The 22,661-nt window shown below is 40.2% G+C and overlaps 2 protein-coding genes across 6 annotated transcripts; both read left to right on the forward strand.

Annotated features, from left to right (window-relative positions):
• Positions 1–12,335, forward strand: LOC141764499 (uncharacterized). Its single transcript, XM_074629788.1, has 12 exons — positions 1–167; positions 2,655–2,829; positions 2,939–3,372; positions 4,002–4,200; positions 4,559–4,611; positions 6,827–6,992; positions 7,083–7,175; positions 8,225–8,299; positions 8,398–8,484; positions 8,803–8,856; positions 9,968–10,210; positions 11,186–12,335. The coding sequence occupies exons 1-12, from the start codon at positions 159–161 to the stop codon at positions 11,968–11,970; spliced, it is 2,373 nt and encodes a 790-aa protein (XP_074485889.1). The 5' UTR covers positions 1–158; the 3' UTR covers positions 11,971–12,335.
• Positions 12,336–13,646: 1,311 nt separating this feature from the next.
• On the forward strand, positions 13,647–21,928 carry LOC141764477 (uncharacterized). 5 transcript variants are annotated; one of them, XM_074629749.1, is made up of 10 exons: positions 13,647–13,821; positions 14,449–14,592; positions 15,333–15,660; positions 16,165–16,659; positions 17,361–18,059; positions 18,730–18,791; positions 18,875–19,030; positions 19,372–19,597; positions 20,534–20,791; positions 20,917–21,928. In XM_074629749.1, the coding sequence occupies exons 3-10, from the start codon at positions 15,345–15,347 to the stop codon at positions 21,534–21,536; spliced, it is 2,832 nt and encodes a 943-aa protein (XP_074485850.1). In that variant the 5' UTR covers positions 13,647–13,821; positions 14,449–14,592; positions 15,333–15,344; the 3' UTR covers positions 21,537–21,928. The 5 variants fall into 5 exon arrangements, with proteins under 5 accessions (XP_074485850.1, XP_074485847.1, XP_074485849.1 ...); XM_074629746.1 differs by lacking the exon at positions 14,449–14,592 and having other exon boundaries at positions 15,295–15,660; XM_074629748.1 differs by lacking the exon at positions 14,449–14,592 and having other exon boundaries at positions 15,298–15,660.
• Positions 21,929–22,661: the final 733 nt, after the last annotated feature.

The raw sequence follows: 22,661 nt of genomic DNA on the forward strand, positions 1-22,661 counted from the left end.
GTGGTGTCGCAACCAGCGAGCAGCAGGCTAGTCCAGACAGCAGCAGGCTAGTTGATGACAGGCTGCTGTCATCCTCACTGACGCAGCAGCGTAGCTTCACTCACTCTTCACCCTGGCTTTCTTATGACATCCTTCAAACCCGGCGACCACATCGCATTATGTTTGAGGTAACGTAGACAACTTCTCTGCTGTTATGGTGCAGCTAACTGCCTCTTTGCTGGATGTAGCTTCACTGCTGTAGGTAACTAGCTAGTATAGGTGGATGGTGGATGCAGCTGGTTAACCTGCTATCAGATGAGTCAGAAGTAACTGTTCTGTGTGGATCGACTGAGGTAAACATTGGTTTATATATTAACCTCGTGTCGCTCCTAAATTAATCAATAGCTTCTCATTTAGTCAGAATAGCTTGTGTGCTAGCTGGTTAGCTGGTGACGTTTGTTATTAAACGATCATTCAGTAACAGATCGAAGTTATCCAGGGAGATGATTGATGCACTTCTTCTGACTCTCAGGCTTGTGTTAGATGTCCCAAGAGTTGGTGAAGAAAACATCATACATAACTCACTGTGTCAATGATAATGCTGGCTAGCGTCACAAAACATATATTATGCATAACATAAGTTTATTTACTGTATTGACTGCTGTAACATTATTGTCAAAGTGGTGCACAAAACGCCTCATTTCTTATATAAATATGTGTTTCTGCAACTATACAGGCATTTTTAAGTCCAGCAATGAAATTTGGGATTTATGTTGAAATTTGCAGTGCAATTTTTGATATATATTTATTTATATATATGCAATGTTTGATAAATATATATATCAAACATTGCATATATATATATATATATATATATCTATATATATATATATAGATATATATATATATATAAATATATATATATATCTATATCTATATATATATATATAGATATAGATATATATATATATATAAATAAATATATATATATATATATATAAATAAATATATATATATATATATATATAGATATATAAATATATATATATATATATAGATATATTTATATAAATATAGTGTTATTACCCATGTTGATTCAAGATGTTTATTGTCACATACAAGTACAATCGTGTGAAATGCTTTTTGCTGGGAAGCTCCATTAAAAATAATAAGTTATATTACAATTATAAAAGGAAATACTTTGTACAAGGCATATTAAGAACATATACATTAAGAACATAAACAGGCATATTAAGAACATATACATATCAGGAAGTATGAATGTACATATATAATAAATACTTTGTACAAGGGATATTAAGAACATATACATTAAGAACATATACAGTATAAGATATATGATTGAGGTACTTTTTGTGTGAGAAGGTGTCGTATGAATTATCTATTTAAAAGTCTGATGGCCCGGGGGAAGAAACTGTTCCTCAGTGTGCTGTAGAGAGTCCAGGGGGTCCTGTATCTTCTACCAGAGGGCAGGAGGGAGAACAGGCTGTTGTGAGGGTGTGTGTTGTCCTTAATGACCCTCAGGGACTTCCTGAGGCACCGCTGGGTGTACAGCTCTTGCAGGCTGGGCAGCTTGCACCCAGTGATGTGTTGACGAAAAATAATTACTCAATAATGGGATTTAATAAAATTTATGAAGCATTTTATGGGCCCAAACACCAACCTGACCTTTTCTCAAACCAAGGTGTCCGAACACACAGTGCATCACAGTTTGTTGCATATGGGGCTGCGTAGCCGCAGACCGGTCAGGGGGCCCATGCTGACCTAATGTCATGGCTGATCGGTGTATACAGAATTTAGAAATCTTTGTTCTGCAGTGGAGGGGTACATTTGCTCAACACTCAGTACAATTTGATGGTACTTGTACTTTCCTGGAGTATTTACATGTAATGTTACTTTTTTATTTCTATAAAACATATCTGTTGTACCCTTAACTGCATACTTTGCAGATTCAGATTTTACATCCAAAACCTATTATACTTTTATAAAATATGATGCATAATTATAGATTAAACTATCCAACATTATATAAAGTAATTAACAGCTCCACCTTGACTAGCTGCAACATTTAAAATGATGCAAATATATAAATGCACCGATAATAATCTAATCATGTAATATATAACTGTAATTTTGCCCTCTATACTTTTGATACTTTAAGTATATTTTTCACTTTTACATGGTGATATATCTAATTTTACTTAAAAGGAACTGAGAACAGCTTACATTACAGTCTATTAGTAGTGTTTCTGCATGCTTGTAAATAGTATTTAGTGTTTCAAATAGTATTTACTTTACTAAATCCAGTTTGCTGATAATTAATGTAATTTTTACAAGTCGTCTGAATGTTTTGGTATTGTTTTAATTAATACATATTTTGATTTACAGTAAAAAAAAAAAAACTGGATTGATGGATGTCTGATGAAGTTCAGAAAAGTTTGGTTTTATTTTCACTGTATTTGTATATTCAGAAAATGAATGCAAAATGTGTTTAAACAGCTTTCAGAATTATTTCTGCCGGAGGAATCTTGTATTATTGTATAGTATTTTCCCTTAATTACAGCTGCAGTAAACTTAAAGGTTTCTGAGGTTTGTTACTGTATGCCTTGCATTCATTAATCACTGAGTGTTTCTCTGTCTTTATGTCTTAATAGGATCCTGAACTCCAAGATCCATTGTCACTGAGTCTAAATGAAAACTACGATGACCAGAATTCGCCATGTCATGATTCAAAAAAAGCACCAGCAAGCCCCGACTATAATTGTGAGACACCGGAGATTCAAGTAATTATCAAAGAGGAAGAGGAAGGCTGGACTGTGAGTGAAAATCGTGAGTGGAAAATCTTAAATATCCGCATCAATTTACTAGATGACATACACAGAAATTACTCGATCATGGTTTTTCACATTGTTGTTTTGGTTTGTAATGTTAAACACAGATGAGAGCTTCAGCTCGGAGGGAGAAAAGGAGGATACTTCCATGCACTCTTGTCATCCCGACCTGGAGAGCTCCATTTCATACGAAGTAAAGAGACAGCAGGGAGTGTATTTGGTGGAGAGATGTTCGGAGGAGTCTGCAGACCCCGCTCTCTACGGGCAGAGCTCCTCTGCCAGAGAGGGGCGGCAGAGACACATGCTCATGGACTCGGATAAGAAACCTAAGATTTCCTGTATACGTGGAAATGTGACTGTGCATCAGTGCAATAACACAAGAGAGAAACCCTTCTCCTGCCCTGTAAGCGAGACGACACCCAGCCATAAAGGGAGCATGAAATCCCATCAGAGAACACATGCAGGGGATGAGGGTTACAGTCAAAGCACATCTTTCACAACAGAAGCAGAAGAGACCAAAAGATCAGCACCTTACCAAACAGTATGTACATTTATATATATTTTTTGGTAGAAATTTGTGATATAACATTATGCAAACATTAGTAATACAAAAAGAATAATCTCTCTCATGTATTAGTGGTTTCATATGGTCAACATCAGCTTGCTTATTTGTTAAATAAATGTTTAGAAAATATTCTAGACAACCTCTAATACCACTACTGACATTGCTAAATGTGTTATGCTTTCGTCTGCTGGTTTCAGACTCCAAATTGTCCACAAATGGAGCGGAACAGGTAGCTTTTCATGGCAATTTCAGGAACATTGATTATAATACTGATCACATCTCAGGGACTTGGGGCTCCTCCATTAATGTTTTTGACTGTTAAGAGAATTTGGTGAATCCGACTTGTACGAACAATCCTCACAGTGAAAAAGTAAGAGAGGTTTAGGATAAGAATCCGAAAATGTTCTTGCATGAGGCCCTTTTTATGAAATAATAAAACTGCAAATTGTAGTTTAATTTAAGTATCAAACAAAGTTGGGTTTGAGATTTTTTTTTTTTTTTATCTCTATGCATTCCAGCCAAATGAGAGAAAATGTCCAAATCGGGTGTCACTACTTCTCTGCAGAAAATGAATGCCTTGTTTTCACACTGTGTTCTGTATTCAGGATTCACCTGAACGTGCGGCCCTGATGTCTCATGGACTCAAGATGACATCTGCAAACTTAGAGGACCAAACGCTACATTTGACTGTCAGACTGCAGGCAGGGGAGGAGGAGGAGGAGGAGGAGGCGGAACAAGAGGAACAAGATGAAGAAATTAGTGGTTTAATCAACTCTGACGGAGAAGTGGTTGAATGGGATGCAGGTAAGTGATTCATAACAGCACGGCTTGTTGTTTCAGTTTCCCACATGAGTTTATTTTGGTAAAGCACATTTTAAGTAGCCGTTTGGCAACCACATATATTTAAGTATTTCCAAAACAAGACCCTTTTGAATTCATGAAAACTCCATTGTACAGAGCCTTAGTTATTTTGTTTTCTGTTCTGTTCATCATTTGTTCACGTTTGCAGTTTATTCATAACTCACAACATTAGTACTGCCTTTATTTTTAATGTAGAATGCAGCCATTTATGTTAGGCCTGAATGCATTAACTACAGTTTTGAATATCAGTTGTCATGTCCGGTATCTCCTGAAGCTGAGCTAACTGTCTTGTTTTTTACAGGAGACAGTCCTGACAGAGGCTCTGATTGCAGAGAAAGTCCTCAGCCTAGCAAGGTAATTTGTCTTAAGACACAATTTATCAATTTTGCGATACAAAGGCAGATATAAGGTCTGGCCCCTTCAAGTCTCTTGAAACCTCTGATTATATATAATATAATATAATTGAACAGTACCACATATATAAGCTCCAGAATGACAATAAAGTTGATTTAACATGCAAAACCGGACGGAAATGGAATTTTGCAATGCAACTTCTCCAATTTGAGAAAATGGAAAGCTAGAAATGACTATATGAAAATGTCTTGGAAATCAAAGGGTATTATTGTACACCAGAATTATAATCCACTTGTTAAATGAACTGTCACAGGTGTTCCCCAAATTTTATTTTTGACTGATGTCCATGCAGAGGGTGCCTGCTAAAAGTAGTGCTTTGTTTGGGGATGAAGGAGGGTTGAAATCTGCTAAAGCTGGGCATGCACTGTATGATTTTATAGTTTGTGTATAGTTTCTTGGCCCGAATTTTGAGCCGCCCGACTCATTTTAGAGTCGGACCAAATTTCAGCTTTATTGGGCGTTTTTTGCCGTGCAGTGTGCAGGGGGGACCGAGGACCGATTAACTTCACATTCTCTCGCACAGTTGAAGCAGAGCCTCGAGCCATTTCCTCCCGTCAGTGCCTTTTTTCTATTTTTTTTTTTTTTTACAGTAATCAGACCGTAGCTATCAAGATACAGATAAAGTAAAACGTAGCTAGCTTGCTTCCAGTTCTCTCTGCAAAATGGACAAGCCATACTGTCCACGTCTTCCTAGTCACTTGCAAGTCCATATACGCCGGCGCCTCTTGTCTTTAGATGTTTCAATAGACAGGATGGAACAGATGATCAAGGCAGCACGTTTCTGCCTTGCTAGAATTGTGACCCGCACAGACCTCTGCCAGCAAACAAGCTTTACCTGCCAGGGAGCTTTCAGACGAATCTTTATTGACAACTGTTAACAGCCAAAATGGTCCGCAGCGGCTAACAGATTGTACAGTGTGAGCACATAAATCATGAGCTTTGGATTTACATCGCGAACGATGTACTCGTACAGTAGGAGTAGGAATTACTCAACAACATTTCTAAAATCGTACAGTGTATGCCCAACTTAAAGCCAGTTTTACTTCCTGTGCTTTGGTTAACGTTCTTTCTCAAACAGAGAATGGGGGTGTGGTGAATAGTCAGACGTAATTCATTACCATGGCAACCATCATTACCATGGTTTTTCAACCCAGTTTAAATTAAACCAATTTAGATGAATTTTCTGTTTATCAGACCACAAATGAGACAAGAAATACCTTGTGATTGACAGGTCGCTACCATGACGTTGTCCGGTCTGGGAGTTGTCCGTGTTTTCGTTGGTCAGTGACTACGTCCACTTCTTATATACAGTCTATGGTCTCACTGTAGGGTAGATAAATAGGCAAAAAGGAAAAATGACTTGACTGCCACAGAATAGTTTGGATTATATTCTATAACTACTACTATAAAAATGCATTTTATCTTTACCCTGCTTCGGTATTTTTCAACCTGGATCCTATTTCCCCATGTTTTCGTGTCTAAGTGACTAATGGGGACAACAATTTTTGAAATTGGTCCAGTATTGAGGGATAACGCTGTAACCGGCTGCTGCTAAACGGGCTGCATTGTGATCATATCGGGCATATCTAAAAGTGTTTGTTTCTGCCATTGACAGGCTCAGATTGTTATTATACGTGTCTGACAACATTATGGGAGAAACTACAGAGAAACAATTTGCTTGATCCGGTCTGTTTGTTAATGTGTGTGTCTCGCTGTGAGAAGTCTCATTGTGAAATCTTGTGTCACACCCACATTGTGCAAATCAGATAAATATTCAGCCATGACACTGATAATCTTTTAGATAACACTAAGCTACACTTTCTGTACTCCAACACAACAAACTCTGACAACACCGGCACTCCTCTCCCCACTCTCACTCACATTTCCACCTTTATTTCTCTGTAGGGTCATTTCCATAATGTTGTTGGACACTTATGATAACAATCTGAGCCTGTCAGTAGCAAAAACAAACACTTTAAGTGGACGTTTATGACGGTGCGCAATTGCCCGATATGATCACTGCAGCGTTCTCCCTCAATACCGGACTAAATTCAAAAATTGTTGTCCCCATTAGTCACTTAGACACAAAAACATGGTATACACCCTCCCTGGGTGACAGTGTGTTTCTGATGGTTTCTAATGATTATGATCACAGGGTGTCGTCCTGTCCGAGTCTCAGCTGCAAGGCCAAAACCAGAGAGACAGCGGTAGTCCAACGCTCATCATGGAAGTTGTGTCTGTGGGGGAAGATGAAGAAAGGGAAGAAGGGGAGGAAAAAGAGAGAGTAGTAAAGATGGCAGCTGTCTCGCCCTTATATCGTGGTAAACGCAAGTCAAACGAACAATGAAAAGCGTACAAGTTGTAAATAATAGTTATGACTCATCATTATCTTTTGCACACAATGTTACCAGGAAAGAGACACAGAAGAAAGAAGAAGGTTCCAGAAATAACAGTGGTGTCGCTGGACGTCTCAGACACGGAGAAGGAAGTTCCTGCAAGTCCTGGTGAGATGAGATGATCTTTATTATTATTATTATTATACACATTCTCAATATTGATTTAAAGGAACAGTGTGAAGCATTTCAGGATGTATTAACAGAAATGGAATTTAATATTCACAACTATATTTTCATTAGTGTATAATCACCTGAAACTAAGAATTGTTGTGTTTTTGTTAACTTAGAATCAGTCCGCCATGTCGCTCCACCATGTTTCTACAGTAGCCCAGAACGTATAAACCAAACACTGGCTCCAGAGAGAGACTTTCACATTTTTACGTTACCTGAAGGCCACCGTAGTTCTCCGACACGCTAGTGAAACTGTGGTATCGTGAGCCGCAGAGTGCAAAACCGCTGTACAGCCGTCTGACTTCCGTTGCTCCTAAAGTAGTGTTGTTATGGGAAGGATGGCCTCTGAGCGAGGCGAACGGTGTTACCATGGTTTTGGAAAGGGAGGAGTGAGCCGAGGGGTACACAGTTTGTTGGAACCACACCACTAGATGCCGCCAAATCCTACACACACACTGTACCTTAAAGGTCCAGTGTGTAGGATCTGGCGGTAACATGAATGGCCCTCTTTAGAGCCAGTTGGAGCAGAGCCACTGCGTAGAGTGTGTACGTGAGAAGTGAGTGGTGAAGCAAGAGCAAGAGAGTGGCGGTGATGGCAGCGAGCAACATTATCGACTCCGGCCCAAGAAGGAAAAGTTAAAGGAGTTTGGTTTGTTCGTTCTGGGCTACTGTAGAAACATGGCGGTGCAACATGGTGGACTCCGCTAAGAGGACCCGCTCCCTATGTAGATATGAAGGGCTCATTCTAAGCTAACGAAAACACAATGATTCTTATTATCAGGTGATTATACACTAAAGAAAACATACTTATTAATATAGTATTCTATTTCTGCCAATAGATCCCCCTAAATGCTACACACTGTTCCTTTAAGTAGCACATGTGGAGGATTCAGAGGTGTCATAATAAGAGTTGGGTGGATTGTTGATATAATAACTGTTTCTTTCCACATGGGAATACATTCTGCTGCCTTTCTTTTGTTACAAAGTAAAACGACGGGGCAGAAGAAAGATTACAAAAGCTCCAGTGTTGTCTGGTGAAGACCTCGAGGCAAAGCCAGGAAGTGAGTGATTTTCATGTCCATTAAATGTATGTTCATGCTTCTGAAATGATCATTTTGCATGTTATTATTTTCTTATAATAAGTCTTTTTATCTTATAGTGTCAAGGCGAACCCAAAGAAAGAGAAATGTTCCAATCGTCGTGGAATCAGAAGAATTAACCTCCAAAACTGTCCGCCGGGTTGCTGGTAAGAAGAAGAAGAAAATATACGGTTGGGTATCGTTTTGATTATGTTGACTCTGAATCCATTGATTCTGGTTCATTGCATATTATTTGATCAAGAAAACTAAAATATGTCTAGTTCTTTTAGTATTAGTAGGTCCACTACAAACTTTATTTTCAGAGACTGAGGAGCTGATTTGAGAAAAACACTTCCTAAGAAATTCACAAAAAATATGAATCTAATTTTGAACCAGTTCTCGATACCCAACCCATTTTCATACGACAGTTTAACATCAGTTTTATGTTTTAGACTAAAGCAATAACCTTTTTTTCCTTTTACCAGCAAAGCGACCTTACAAAAGAAGGAAAGATACCAAACTATCTGCTGTTTCTTCTGGTAAGTGCAAATAAAATGGTCCAAGAATTTATATCCAGTGTGGTTGTGCAGCTGCAGCTAATCCTTGGCCATGATCTTTGGTTTGCCAAAGGAAAGAAAGGGTGGCTATGTTTTGAATTGTCTTAAGTTATCCTATACCATGTAACCCCATGGCTAGCTCAGTTTCACCAGTGTGTTAACTGGTAATGTAGGGCATAGTTAAAGTGCTTCTGCATGGCTGCTTACAGTTAAATAGACCTGGTGCTGTGATGGATACAGTGGATACATCGTTGACAGGAACTATTATTTTAATGTTCACCTGCCTATAAGTATAGATGTTGGACTTTTTCCAGTGTTCTCTGAAGCACTCATCAAGATAGATTTCAGAACAAGAACACAAAGCATCTCTGATGATCATCACCAGTTGCAGTTCCAGTCCACCCTGTTCCACCTACTGGAAGACATGCCGATGTGTACCATCTACAAAAGTGATTGATTTAGGTCATAGGTGTTTCTAAAAAAATGGGGAAAATGTTATTTATTGTTTTTGTAATATTTGTTATCACTGAGGGTTAGTCATATGATTAATCTTTTTTAATTTGTTCATTTAAAACCTTAAAACTTGTGCGTGCACACAAAGGAAACATCAGCTATGAAAAAGAATAAACTGCCGCTGTAACATGCATTGCAACATCAACATAAAGACGTCTCTTTATACATCCATGGCTATGGACTCATTGGCATTTACAGTCCAAATTGGCAGCAGCGTTACCGCAGCGCCATCTAGCAGCTGTTGTCAAAAAAGCACCAGAGTTCCATCTTTTTGCTTCTACACTCTTTGATGTCCACATCTGCAGATCTAAAATGCTGCTGTTATTATTTTCCTTTATTATATGTGACAAAGTTTGAGTTTGTGAGTGAGTGTTAAGCACCTAAAAAGAAAAAAAGAATACTTGAAGAACGGAGCAAGTTGACAAGAGTTACTGCAACAAGCAAATTAAGACTATTAACACAGAAAATGGTTGGTACGTATGTGTGTGATTGGGCTTTGATAAGTCTATAAACTGGGTTAGGGTTAGCTGTAAGCATTGAATTAACAGCCTAACATTGTAATCTCACTGTTCCCACGTAGGGAAAAAGCGCCCTGGCAGAAAGATGGTCCGTGTTCCAATAGAAATCCCTCCTGAGCTCCTGAAGAAGCCCAAAGAAAAGATGGAGTACCACTGCTCAGTGTGTGGCAAAGAATTCCCTCATGCCTACAAACTAGAGAGGCACGGGCTGATACACACCGGAGAGAAACCTTACTGCTGCTCCATCTGTGGTCGGGGTTTCAACCAGAAGGGAAATCTCAAAACACACTTCAAAGTCCACTTAGGTGAGAGCTGTTACAGTACAGTATGTGTGCCTAGATTCATTCAAAAACTATCATTTGAAACAATATACACCATGACTGCCCAATAAACATTAATGATTCATCAGTCGAGGAGGCCCTAATTCAAGCCTCAAGTTGCCAGTCGAATAATTGGCCTTTTTCCTACTGCATCATTGTACACAGAGCAATGCAGAAAGACCAGCATGGCTGTCTACAAAGTTTTTCAAATCTTGTCCTGTCTCCAAATCACCTAACTGTGATGGTGATGGAAAAGGAAGGCAGAGCAATACATATCATATTTGAAGAATCTGACCTGGCATTGACATGCGCCCTGGGTGATCAGATCACAAGTGGACAGCTTTAAGTACGTCTGTTCACACCTTGCATTAGAATGCGTCTCCAGTGACCACTTGTGATCTGATCTCACTTCCCCGCTCTATATGCAAATAAACACGTAGTAAACACAGGGCTGATACAGCAGACGTTGCGATGTGATATTACAGGAATGTCAGTAGTAATATCCAACATGTTTGTAAATTAATTTTATTTACATAAAAATATAAGGTTATTGTCTACCGGGGACCTCCATGCCTCCGACAGCGCCCCCCTTTGCCAGGAGACAGTGGGCTACAGAGCTTCAGAGAGCCCTGGATGAGAGCGAGTGGGTGGGCGGGCAGGTGTCAGTTCCGTGCAAAGCACCGGAACAAAAACACTGACGCATCACTGACAGCAGGCAGCAATGCACCCCCTAAATGTTACACATTGGTTCTTTAAGGAATAACTAAATAAATGTGTTGATGCCAGGTCTGAACAGGGCCAAAGTCAACTTGGAAAAACAAAATTGATTTCAGTACAGTAATATATACCTGCCTGGCTCAATGTAAACCATAAGTGAAGTAAAACTGAAGTCCTAAACAATGCAAAGAGTGTTATACTTGAATAGCAAAACATGATATGTCTCTCTTTGTGTCTGTGAAGGTCGTAAGGGCGCTGTGGATTTTGATGACGAGGTGAATCCCATAGCGTCAGAACTCTCCGAATACTTGAAGACTCTGCCAGGGGAGTCCAGGATCAGATCATCCCTCCGTTGCCTGGAATGTGGCGAAGAATGTGAGAATCATGCAGCTTTACAAGCACACCACATCACCACGCACACAGAAACCGCTGGTGAATCAGAAGCAGTTGAGCAGAGTGCGTCGCAGCTTCTCATCTGCCGCCGCTGCGGCATAAAGTTCAATGACAAAGAAAAGCTGGAAGAACATATGAAAACCCACATCAAGGCGAAGCCCTACTCGTGTCCCGACTGTGGCAAGAGGTTCATCAATGAAAGCTACATACAAATTCACCAGCGCATCCATACTGGGGAGAAACCGTTCCTCTGCTCCCAGTGCGGCAGAGGTTTCCACACGGCTTCCTCTCTCAAGCTGCATGAGATGCAGCACACCGGGGAGAGGCCGTTTGCATGTCTCATCTGTGGGAAGACGTTTCGAATAAACTCGTACCTAACAGCACATTACCAGACCCACATTAAAGAGAGACCTTTCATGTGTAGTGTCTGTGGGAAAGGCTACTCCAGAGCTGAGGAACTGAAGGTGCACCACAGGCTTCACACCGGAGAGAGACCCTACGAGTGTGGAGAGTGTGGGAAGAGCTTCATTTACCGTCAGGGTCTGCGGCAGCATCAGCGCACACATGCTGGAAAACGCATCGGCCCAACTAGACAGCTCGGTAGACCGAAGCAGCAGGCCATGCTGGACATCTAACAGTCGATCTATTGATGAATTTTTTGTTGTGTTTGAAGATATTACAGTAAATTGCGCTTCTTTCCTGCTCTTCTTCCTTCCATTCTTCCCACCTACAGTAGAGACGATTACCGTGTCTGAAAATATGCGCTACAGCGTCGTGTGGGTTGCCAAATATAATTTGGAACCTTACCTTTTCATCTTTCTTGTAATCATGTTTTGTACCCATGTGTTTATGTTTACTCATCCCTAGTAGCCCATCTGTACAATTTGAGTGCCTTTGTATCATGCATGCCAAATACTTATACTTAATGTTAAAAGAAATATGCACAATATCCTTGTTATTTTAAAATCCATGTCGATGGAATACAGAAATTTTTCAGAAATATGTCTGTTTTTTTCTTCATTCAAAATAATGTATCTTTACAGTAATACGGATTCTCCACAATCAGCTTAGTGACCTGCTTATCGTAGCACAACATACTGCACCAAAACTCCACCAATCATATATGGATGCCTAACTAATTTTAAATCTAGCCAAAAAAGTGTTCGTATCAAACCCTCATCCAGTCTTGAAAGATGGTTGTTCTGCAGCTGAGTATATTTCAAACAAATTCTCATATTTTTGCCAAAATATGGCTTAATACAGTGCTATTTCTGGTGTGTGCAGTGAGCAATCAGAAAATATTTGTATTACCTTATTTAACTACAGCGGATGCAATTAGCTGTTTCAAAAAAAGACTACATTGTCAAAGTGAAAACAAATCTTTACAATACTGATATAAATGAAGTACAAAACAAAATAATTGAGTACAGAAGGATTCACTCCCATCACATCTGCAATTTCCACCCCATCTTCTCTTATTGACAAACCAGCTGTTTGATTCTCCAGATAAAATGGTGTTCACCTTGGTCTACACCTTGAATACTCACAGGTGATCTGAAAAACTGTTGGCTTTGTCATCATTTATTTTGTAGATTTGTTTTTTAGTTTTGAGTCTTTGTCTAGATAGATGGAGAACTAGCTATAAGTTATAGACACTCATATTTGACAAAAAATGTCATATCAGTGCAGTCCCACAGTGTGTATTATAATTAAAAGTATTTTGTTGCTGCGAAGAAAAAACGGATGCACCTTTTATTTTATTTTTTTATTTATTTATTTGCACATATATAAAACTGCACAAAATCCAGTCAATGAAAAAAAAAAGAAATGTGTCAGGAGAGGTCAAGAAGCCACAGGCTTATATACAAAGGACCTCCCTCCGACCCCATGAGAAAAAAAAATAATAACAAAAAAGCAAGAAAGATCTAAACTAACATAATTTAAAAAATTCAACAAAAGTTAAACAACAAGAAGTACACAAAATGTGCAGAAAAACATAACCAAACAGTGGAAAACAATCCAATAAAAACAATGCAATACATACAAAAAACAGTACAGAAGAAAAGAAAATGTATCTAAACAGATCAAAAGATGTTTTTAGGATAACGAGCTCTTCTTGATATCATGTATTTTGGTGTTCCATATTTGTACACCACGATATCTGAGGGAGTACTGGCCATTTTATAAAATCTATAACATATATAAATATTTAGCTTTTAATATTTGTGGTAATCAGATTTAAATGAAGTTGAATGTTTTTAGTGATAGCAGACTATTGGAACTCTATTTGACAGCTTGGATTGCTTATTTCTGTCCTCTTATCTGGCAACCCTAGCCAGCCTCCTCCTCTACTAGCTGCAGGTTGTTCTAGTCTCTCTTCTCATACAAAGACATGAGAGACAACGTGGTGCACACACAGCGGTGATATTGGGCTTCTGGGATGTGAGTTAAAGCTAACATGGTGATTTGAAGCCACTATGAAGGAGGTGAGTGTTATAAATCTGCCCATAAACAGCTGCGTGCTAGTGCTACATGCTAGCTATCCGTCAGCCAGCTGTTTGACAGTCAGCTGGAGCTGCACCGTTAACTCTTCATGTTTACTGCCGCTGTGCAAATACAATTCAACCTTTAATCATTGTGGGAATCAGATTTATGAATGCTATTAGAGATGTTAGCAGACAGCTGTTATGTATGGAACTCTATTTGACAGCTTGTATTCCTTATGTCTGCCCTCATATCTGGCAACCCTGAACCTAGCTAGCCTCTAGTCTCTACAGATGCATCTTTAACATGTTTAGAGGTCTGTGAGTGTCAGGTGTTAAAGTATCAGGCTGTCTGGTCTGCAGAGGTGGACTAACTTCACTTTAAAGGTGCAGTGTTGATATAATGTTAGCATGTGCCAGATTTAACCCTCCCACTGCCTTTCTCATTAACCTTATACATCAGTGATCTTGTGTGAGTGTTGTGTCACTTTCCCACTTACAGAGACAGCCAGGGCTGTTTATGAACATTTTACAGAACCAGGGCTGTTTATGAAAAAGAAATTTCAGTGCACACAAAAAAACATACTGGAGATATTCACTGAAATTGACAAAAAAAGTGTATTGGATTAGAATCACTGACTCCAGCTGGTGCAGAAACAAAGTGGCTCACAACACTGTTCCAGCCAATCAGCATCAGGGGGCGTTAGAGGGAGAAAGGTCCATGGATGTACTGTATACATAGAGAAGCGTTAGAATGGGATCCTGGCCACTCTAGTAAGTGGAAATAGTTTCGTTGTTAAAGGGACTATTTGTAACCTTCAGAAATGCTTGTCAACAGCGACACCTGTGGCCGTTAAGTCAACGAAAGTCAGCGTCGGGCTTGCGCTCGCTCTACATAGACATGAACGAGCATCGCTCAAAACAGTGAGGCGACACACGTCAGCTAAAACCACAATATCACTCTATAATTCATCTGCTTGGCAGTAATGTTAGCTGACCAGACGAAGGTCTCTCCATGAATCACTGCTGATCCTAGTGTTGGCTTTTCCTGCTTCAGCCCGACCGCGGCCGGAGTGAACAGGGAAGACACCGGCACCCGGTCGTAGACGATAACGTTTCTCGCTGCGGAGCTCCGTCACTTCACAAGACACGGGAAACCTCTGTTGGTCTGGAGGAGCTCCAGCATTTATTTCTGCACAAACGTCCACTGTTCATTTACTAGATATTCTCAGAGCTACGAAGTCTTCTGCAGTGTGTAGTGTGCGCGCATGCACGTGAGGTGGAGCGAGAACGCGTGCGTTGTGTGAGTGAAGGCAAGCAGGAGCGGTCTGAACAGCATAGCCACACGCGAGCGCGCATATGCGAGCGCGCATGGGACACCGACCTGGTAGATTTATTTGTGTAAAGTTACAAACAGTCCTTTTAAATGACGAGACGTGATGTCATTCTGAAAACTAAATGTCTTGTTTTTTTTAGAAGTCATTCCTAATGTGCATCAAGCTGATGATTAACAGTTGGATAGGAGAATGGACCGGTGTTGCTGCTGCCATGTGTGTGGTAAGAAACTATCTAACAGCAGAGCTCTGCAGCGACACCAGAGGACCCACTCTGGAGCCAAAGCTCATACATGCTCCCATTGTGGGACAGCGTTCAGGTTCCTGAACAGACTGAAGAGACACATTTTAATCCACACCAAAGAAGAAGGAAGAAGGCTGAAGGAACACCTCGGCATACACGGATGGTCTGCTGAAGCCGAGGAAACTACAGAAGCTTTGGGTGGATTGGACACTGCCAGGACGCCGATCGACTCAGATATGGCACATTTGGAGAGGAAGTCTGCTGGTAAGTTGATTTAGGGCATGTGATTATCATAAAGTGGGCATGTCTGTAAAGGGGAGACTCGTGGGTACCCATAGAGCCCATTTTCATTCCCATATCTTGAGGTCAGAGGCTAAGGGACTCCTTTGAAAATGGCCATGACAGTTTTTCCTCACCAAAATGTATGGTTGGTACCAATGGATTCCTTAGGTTTTATAGTTTCATATGATGCCAGTACTCTTCACTTTAAAATAGAGTCTGCTACAACCTAAAAATTGCAAGTTGCGTTAATGCGTTAAAGAATTTAGTGGCGTTAAAATGAATTTGACAGCCCTAACAATAATACCTCACATTTCATTGCAGAAATGTAGGTGCCAAGACACAAGAGGTAAAGGAAAATATAAGACAAAAATAAAATGTTGTCCGTCAGAGACAACTCATTTTCACAAAGGATCCCTCAAACTTAGATCAAAGAGCGTTTTTGGTGTTGTTGTTCTGTACACCTACCAGTCTCTTTGTTTCATGCAGGTAAGACTGCTGATGTTACATTACCTGGTGACACACACACGGCGATGCCCGCCAAACCTGAACGTAACCATTCTCCGAAAACGACACCCACGAAACGTCAGACGAGAACTGAGTCTGAGGAGCTCGTCAGCTGTGCAGAATGCAGCAAAGGTTTCCAGAGCGTGTACGCCAGAGACCGCCATCTGAGAGAGAAACATAGCAAACACCCACTTCACAAGTGCTACGACTGCGGACAGACATTTAAAGTTAGCCGAAACTTGAAAGTCCACCGGCGGGTCTGCCATCCAGCACCTGCAGCAGCAGTGGGACCTGAAGAAGAGCGAAGGGCTCCAAAGACTCCCGTTTGTTCAACATGTGGAAAGCAGTTTCCTACTAGTGCCTCTCTGAGAAGGCACCTTATTATTCACTCGGGAAAGAAACCGTACCAGTGCACTTTGTGTGAAAGAGGTTTCTCTCAGATTGGAAACCTCAAAACACACCAGAAGATTCATAAAGGTGAGACCACTGAACTCTCCAGTATTTGTCTTGACCTTTTTAATGTTAAGTTTCAGTTTCTTGCTGTGATTGTCTCTTTTTGACAGGCAGCTGTTTTTCCAGCACTTGTTTATTTCCACCACAATCTCATTCCTTCAGCACATCAGTTTGGTGAATCAGTGATTTTGCGCCAGATGCATTTCACACCAGATGATAGTTGGAATAGAGGTGTTTAAGTCTGTAATGTCCAGGAGCGTCTATCTGGTGTAAGTCAGATGGCTTCAGGTGAAAGAGGGTGAATCTGGGGGTGGTTGTGAATGCCCCAAAGTCTGTGTGAAGTGAGGCAGAGTTCAACCGTGGAGAGAGATAGTAGGGAAGAACTGGCGATAAAGTCACTGTGAGAAGGGGACATTTTTCACATATAGAGAGGCGAAGTCCCTCCCCTTCCGGTGGACCCCATGGGACCTTATTTAAAAAAAAAAAATATGTATGATAGTCAACGGCAAAAGACAAATATTTTTTTGATCCCGTTTGAATTGCGCCATGAATCACACATATGATGTTTGTCAATTTAAAAGATAATTTTGTAAGTCAAGAAAGTCACAGTTTACAACCTGTTCACACATTGTCAATAAAGAATGATTAAAAACGTTTATAAGCGTAAAAACGTACATACAGTTCCTTTAAGGTTGATTAACTTCATTTTGTTTTTCTTCCAATAGGGAAATTCACCAACATGGCGGCGTTAGAGAAAAGTTCCCCTCAACCTGAAGAGGCTCAATCATCGGTGGAAATCTGCTTCTGTCATTTGTGTTGGACACAATTTTCAGAGAAACAACTTTTAGAAGAACACTTGAAACAAGTCCATGAATCAAAGAAACCGTTTTCCTGCACGCAGTGTGGCAAAAGATTCATGAATGTCCAGAAATTAGAAGAACACAAAGCTGGTCACCAGGGTCTGAATCTCCACCGGTGCTCCCAGTGTGATAAAGGTTTCCAGACCTCAAAGGGACTTGAGAACCACATGCGAGATCACACAGGAGAGAAACCTTTCCCCTGCGTTATATGTGGAAAAAGGTTCAAGCAGGACTCTACTCTGAGAGCGCACCATGCGACGCACTCTGGAGAGAGGCCTCACCTCTGCTCCATCTGTGGCAAATGTTATGTGAGAGCTGAAGAGCTTAAAGTTCACCTCAGAGTTCATACGGGAGAGAAGCCGTACCAGTGTGACGAGTGTGGGAAGAGTTTCTACTACAGGCAAGGCTACAACAGCCATAAGAAGACTCACAGTGCCAAACCCATGGGGCCAACCAGGCAGCTGGGCAGACCCAGACAGCTGGGGAGGACCAGGAAGAAGATCCCCCAGAGAGCTCCACCTGATTCAGATGGAGAAGATCTGACCAGGGAGCCTCCAGACCTCGGTAGGTGTGTTGATTAAATGTATCATCCATGACCATGCACTTCACAACGTGAACATTTAAAGGTTTTTTTGGAGGTTGTTATATCATTCTGTAGCTTCCCAGTGGTGTTCCTGCACATTTTGGTCAAAGCCCAAACCCAAGCTCTTCTAAAAACATTTTCCCACGTGACCTGACGTAGGTTTCTGCGTGATGACACTGCTACATATACAATATATATACATCCATATAGTCAGTGTATTAACGTTACATACAGTAACTCCCAGTTTGGAGAAGCAGACAGGAACACCGGCACGGAAGCTAAGCAATGTACTGCTGTGTAGACGCCACGTTAGTTCAGATCCGAAAGTCACACAATAACACAAACAAACTAACCGATCGATGCAGCGGTAGACCAGAAACTTCCATGTTCTGTGAGCTACATAGCGTACACTTAAACTGTTACTGATTTTTTTAGGTGGCTCAAATGGCTCGATTAAATATTTTAATCGATTGACAGTCTTAATTACAATATAACTCAAGACAAGTGCGGACTGTGTTTAAATATTTGCTTAAGATGAGCTCTGTAAGTTGTATTATAAAAATCACAACCTTTAAAAGCATTACTGAGGTATTGTTTTGTCCCTTGACCAATGGCTATGATATAATGAATGTGAGTCATTTGTTTATACAGGAAATAGGCCCCAGCATCACCTTGGCAACCAAGAAAATCATGCTGCAGAGAACCACAGTCAGGTCAGAGAAATTACAACCTGTAGATGTTAAAATTGACTTTCTGCCTGTTCACATCACATTCATTATTGTTTTATATTTTCCAGACATCTGCCTGGAACGGTGGTCATCATACAGCATTCAACCTGTCGGACAAAAACCCAACTACATCCCACTGGAGCGCAGCAGAGGGCCACCACCAGGCCTATGGTGATCCAGCAGGAGCAAGCATTGATTTCAGTGCCCTCCTCAGGGGCACGGCGGTAAGTGATACCTCGACCTCCAAGTTAAAGTGGACAAAACACTTGGCCTCACTTAATGTAAGAAAGTGACTGAATTGGGTGGAAGTTACTGTAAACTGTCAATAGGTGGTGCTGTAAATCCAGTCTTTGATACCAAACATCTGCATCCTCACGTTTGATTGTGCCTTGCATTATGTATCAGTGGCATAATCAATATATAATACTAATGTTTCTAAGCAGATTTATTTTTTTAAGATGGCATCTGTTTGTTTTCTATATATGTTGAGTGCAAATACCACAACAATAAATGAAACCCTATAATTATACACGTGGTGATAATTTAAAACCTCTCATGATTACAGGGTCAGGAGCACTTTAAAGAGAGCTGTCCAGCGGAGCAGCCCTCCTGGCCTTCTGGGACTTCCTCTGTAACACCATCCTCTGAACTCGGGCTCCCCACACTCCTCCCACACAACACCACATCAGAGACAATGCACCTGAGCAACAAGACGGGTCCGGAGGTAAATCCCCATGAAGAACTCAGACCTGAAACACAACAGGACCAGGATCACAGAACAGCACCTACAGGTGAGTTTGACCGTAGTGGTACAGTAATATGTTTTTTGTGAACACATACAACTCTTACAGATTTATAATCAAGATAATAAAGACTTTGGTCTTTCATGTTGTTTTAAATTCTACCAGGGTTGAGGGGAAACCTGGAGGAGGAGGGGTTGCCTGTAACAATAGGAACTTACTATATGTGCTGCATTTGCAACACAGAGCAAAGTTGTTGTTGCACCTAGAGGAATAAATAGTAAAAAAAAGAGTGTGGCAACCACCCAACAAACAACAACATCAGCAATGTGTCTCGCATCTGTTTCACGTCATTTATAATGTATTTCTTGTGTGTTTTCGTGACATAATGTAGTTTGGAGACCTCATCTGGGATTCCTCCCGGTGAAAGATCTTGTAGTGTGTGACCTCCTGTCTCCGGTCAGTCATGTAGTGTGAAAACCACAACTTACAAGACAGCAAGTTTTGTAGTGTGAACAGTACAGCAATCTGACGACTTTGAATGTCATGTAGGGTAAACTTGGCTTTAGTAAACATTACCATATGTACTCTACCTTATGTTTTCATGCCTCCCCCCCCCGGCGACAGCTGTGGCCGGAGGCATTATGTTTTCAGGTTGTCGTCTGTACATCCGACCCTTTCTATTGAACGTGATATCTCAGGAACGCCTTGAGGGAATTTCTTCAAATTTAGCACAAACGTCAACTTGGACTCAAGGATGAACTGATTAGATTTTGGAGGTCAAAGGTCAAGGTTTCTGTGACCTCACAAAACATGTTTTTGACCCTGACTCAAGAATTCATACACTAATTATGACAATTTCACACAAATGTCTAACAGGATAAAATGATGAAGTGATGACATTTTAGGCAGACATGGATGTAAACTTACTGGTTGGCGGAGGAATACAACCGCAAGGTGATAATTCTATTTTCTTTCTCTTTTTAGAAGAAACTTTAAGACAGCCAGAACCTGAACACAGCAGCTCTCAGGAAAAGCCATTTGAGGAGCCAAAACAATGCCAGGAGCCTCGCAGACTTAAGAAGAACTATGACTGTCCGACCTGTGGGAGAGTTTTCCTTCGCAACACCGCTTTGCAACGACACCTTATGATCCATTTAGGGAAAAGACCTTTCAAGTGCTTCATATGTGGAAGAGGATTCACCCAGAGTGGAAACCTCAAAACACACATGAAAGTTCACAAAGGTCAGAGGCAACAAGAAGCTCTTTTGTCTTTATTTGTAATGTTAACTTAATAATTAAAATTCTTTTAAATGCTGGTGTGACTGCGTTTACAATACATAACTATAAATGTCTCTGTTTTCTCACAGGCGAGTTACCAAATTGGACATTAGTTCAAGAGAAGAGTCCGCCTAAAGAATCTCTAACAGTTCATGTGTGTGGAAAATGTGGCATGGACTTCCCTCAGAAACAACAGCTGGAGTTACACCGAGAGAGCCACAAAAAGCCTTACGCGTGTCCTGACTGTGGCAAGACATTCAAAAATGAATATTATTTTAAAATACATAAGCGCATACACTCAGGAGATTCACCTTTCCTCTGTTCAGAGTGCGGGAAGAGTTGCGTCACAGCAGATTCGCTTAAAAAACACGAGTTGACACACACTGGAGAGAAGAATTTCCATTGTGATCAGTGCGGGAGGGCATTTTCACAATCTTCCCACCTCAACGTGCACCTCAAGACTCACACCGGAGAGCGGCCTCACCTCTGCTCAATCTGCGGTAAAAGTTACTCCAAAGCATGCGATTTGAAAGTTCACCTGCGAGTTCACACCGGGGAGAAACCGTATACTTGTGAGAAATGTGGCAAGTGCTTCTATTACTCTCAAGGTTATCAAGCGCATCTGAAGATTCACGACAAGAAGCCAAAACCTCAAACAAAACCGTTGGGTAGACCAAAACAACAGCCGATAGTGGTAAAAAATCAATAATGTCCCCTGGGAATTCACAATAGTCTGAGAGGGTATAAACTGGAAAAGTAAATCTATTACAGTTGTGTGAAATAAAATATCTCAAGTGACTGAAGTGATTGTTCAAACAATATGATAGTATCACATGTATATGGTGTACAGTCAGTTCTGTTGTTTAATACATGTATTGTACTATAGTATTAAAGAAAATAAATTATAATATTGTGAATCATTGTTGATAATATTTGTTTCTGTGTCTTTAAATGTGATTCACTTAAACTTGACCTTTGACCAGAGTTGATTTTATCATATATTTTGACTCTACAGATCACAGTATACATTGGTGTGTTACAAAGGAAAAGTTTTTACTGCTTTCTTGGCAAAATAAAACAAGAAGTTTGTACTTAAATATATTTTAGACTCTGCATTGAATTACTTTATATATGCTTGTATTTTTTAGTCAGAACTATTTTTATATCTTCATACACAAATACTGTATATGCTGCTTCATGCATTGGGTTGTCATGAACATGCCGCAGGATAATAGTATACTGTCATTGTTGGGAGTTTATTTTTGATAACAAATTATGGTTCTGAAACTTTTTCTGGCATGCCCCTCTTTAGAAGGAAAACAATGTAAAGATTTGTTTTTGTAAGACGGCATCTGTTGTCAGCTTTATATGTTGAGAGCCGTTTGAAAGTACCTTATGAATAATAGTGTAATAATATGAGTAGTAATGTCCTTGTATGAGCCAAATATGTTGTTGGAATAACCAGACATTATTTTGTTATTTACTGTGTGTGCATTGGGCGTCGCTGTGCTGGCATCTAGGGGCTCTGGTAGAAACCAAAGAGTGTAGGAACTGTTGTCGTTTGGTGTTTGACCCCGGAAGGACAAAGTGTTTGGTTTTTGACCGCTGTGGCGCTAAAAGTTTTTTGTTTTTTTTAAATACTTTATTTCAAGAGTTCAATACAATATATTCGCTTGTTCAGATTTTTCATTAAAATTCTGCAAAATGTTTTACAATATAAAGATAAAAATAAAAATAAATGATAAATTATACAACAAATAAAATTAAGAATAGTCAAGTCAAGTCAAGTCAAATTTATTTCTATAGCACATTTAAAACAACATGAGCTGACCAG

Source organism: Sebastes fasciatus, chromosome 3, assembly GCF_043250625.1.
Source record: "Sebastes fasciatus isolate fSebFas1 chromosome 3, fSebFas1.pri, whole genome shotgun sequence".
NCBI lineage: Eukaryota > Metazoa > Chordata > Actinopteri > Perciformes > Sebastidae > Sebastes > Sebastes fasciatus.

What these genes read in the sequence shown, in the direction of transcription:
- LOC141764477 (XM_074629745.1), top strand. An exon ending in CAGGGAGCCTCCAGACCTCG is followed by an intron (nt 18,060 to 18,729) that starts GTAGGTGTGTTG and finishes TTGTTTATACAG; the next exon opens with GAAATAGGCCCCAGCATCAC. An exon ending in TCACAGAACAGCACCTACAG is followed by an intron (nt 19,598 to 20,533) that starts GTGAGTTTGACC and finishes TTCTCTTTTTAG; the next exon opens with AAGAAACTTTAAGACAGCCA.
- LOC141764499 (XM_074629788.1), top strand. An exon ending in CCTCGAGGCAAAGCCAGGAA is followed by an intron (nt 8,300 to 8,397) that starts GTGAGTGATTTT and finishes TTTATCTTATAG; the next exon opens with TGTCAAGGCGAACCCAAAGA. An exon ending in AACTGTCCGCCGGGTTGCTG is followed by an intron (nt 8,485 to 8,802) that starts GTAAGAAGAAGA and finishes TCCTTTTACCAG; the next exon opens with CAAAGCGACCTTACAAAAGA.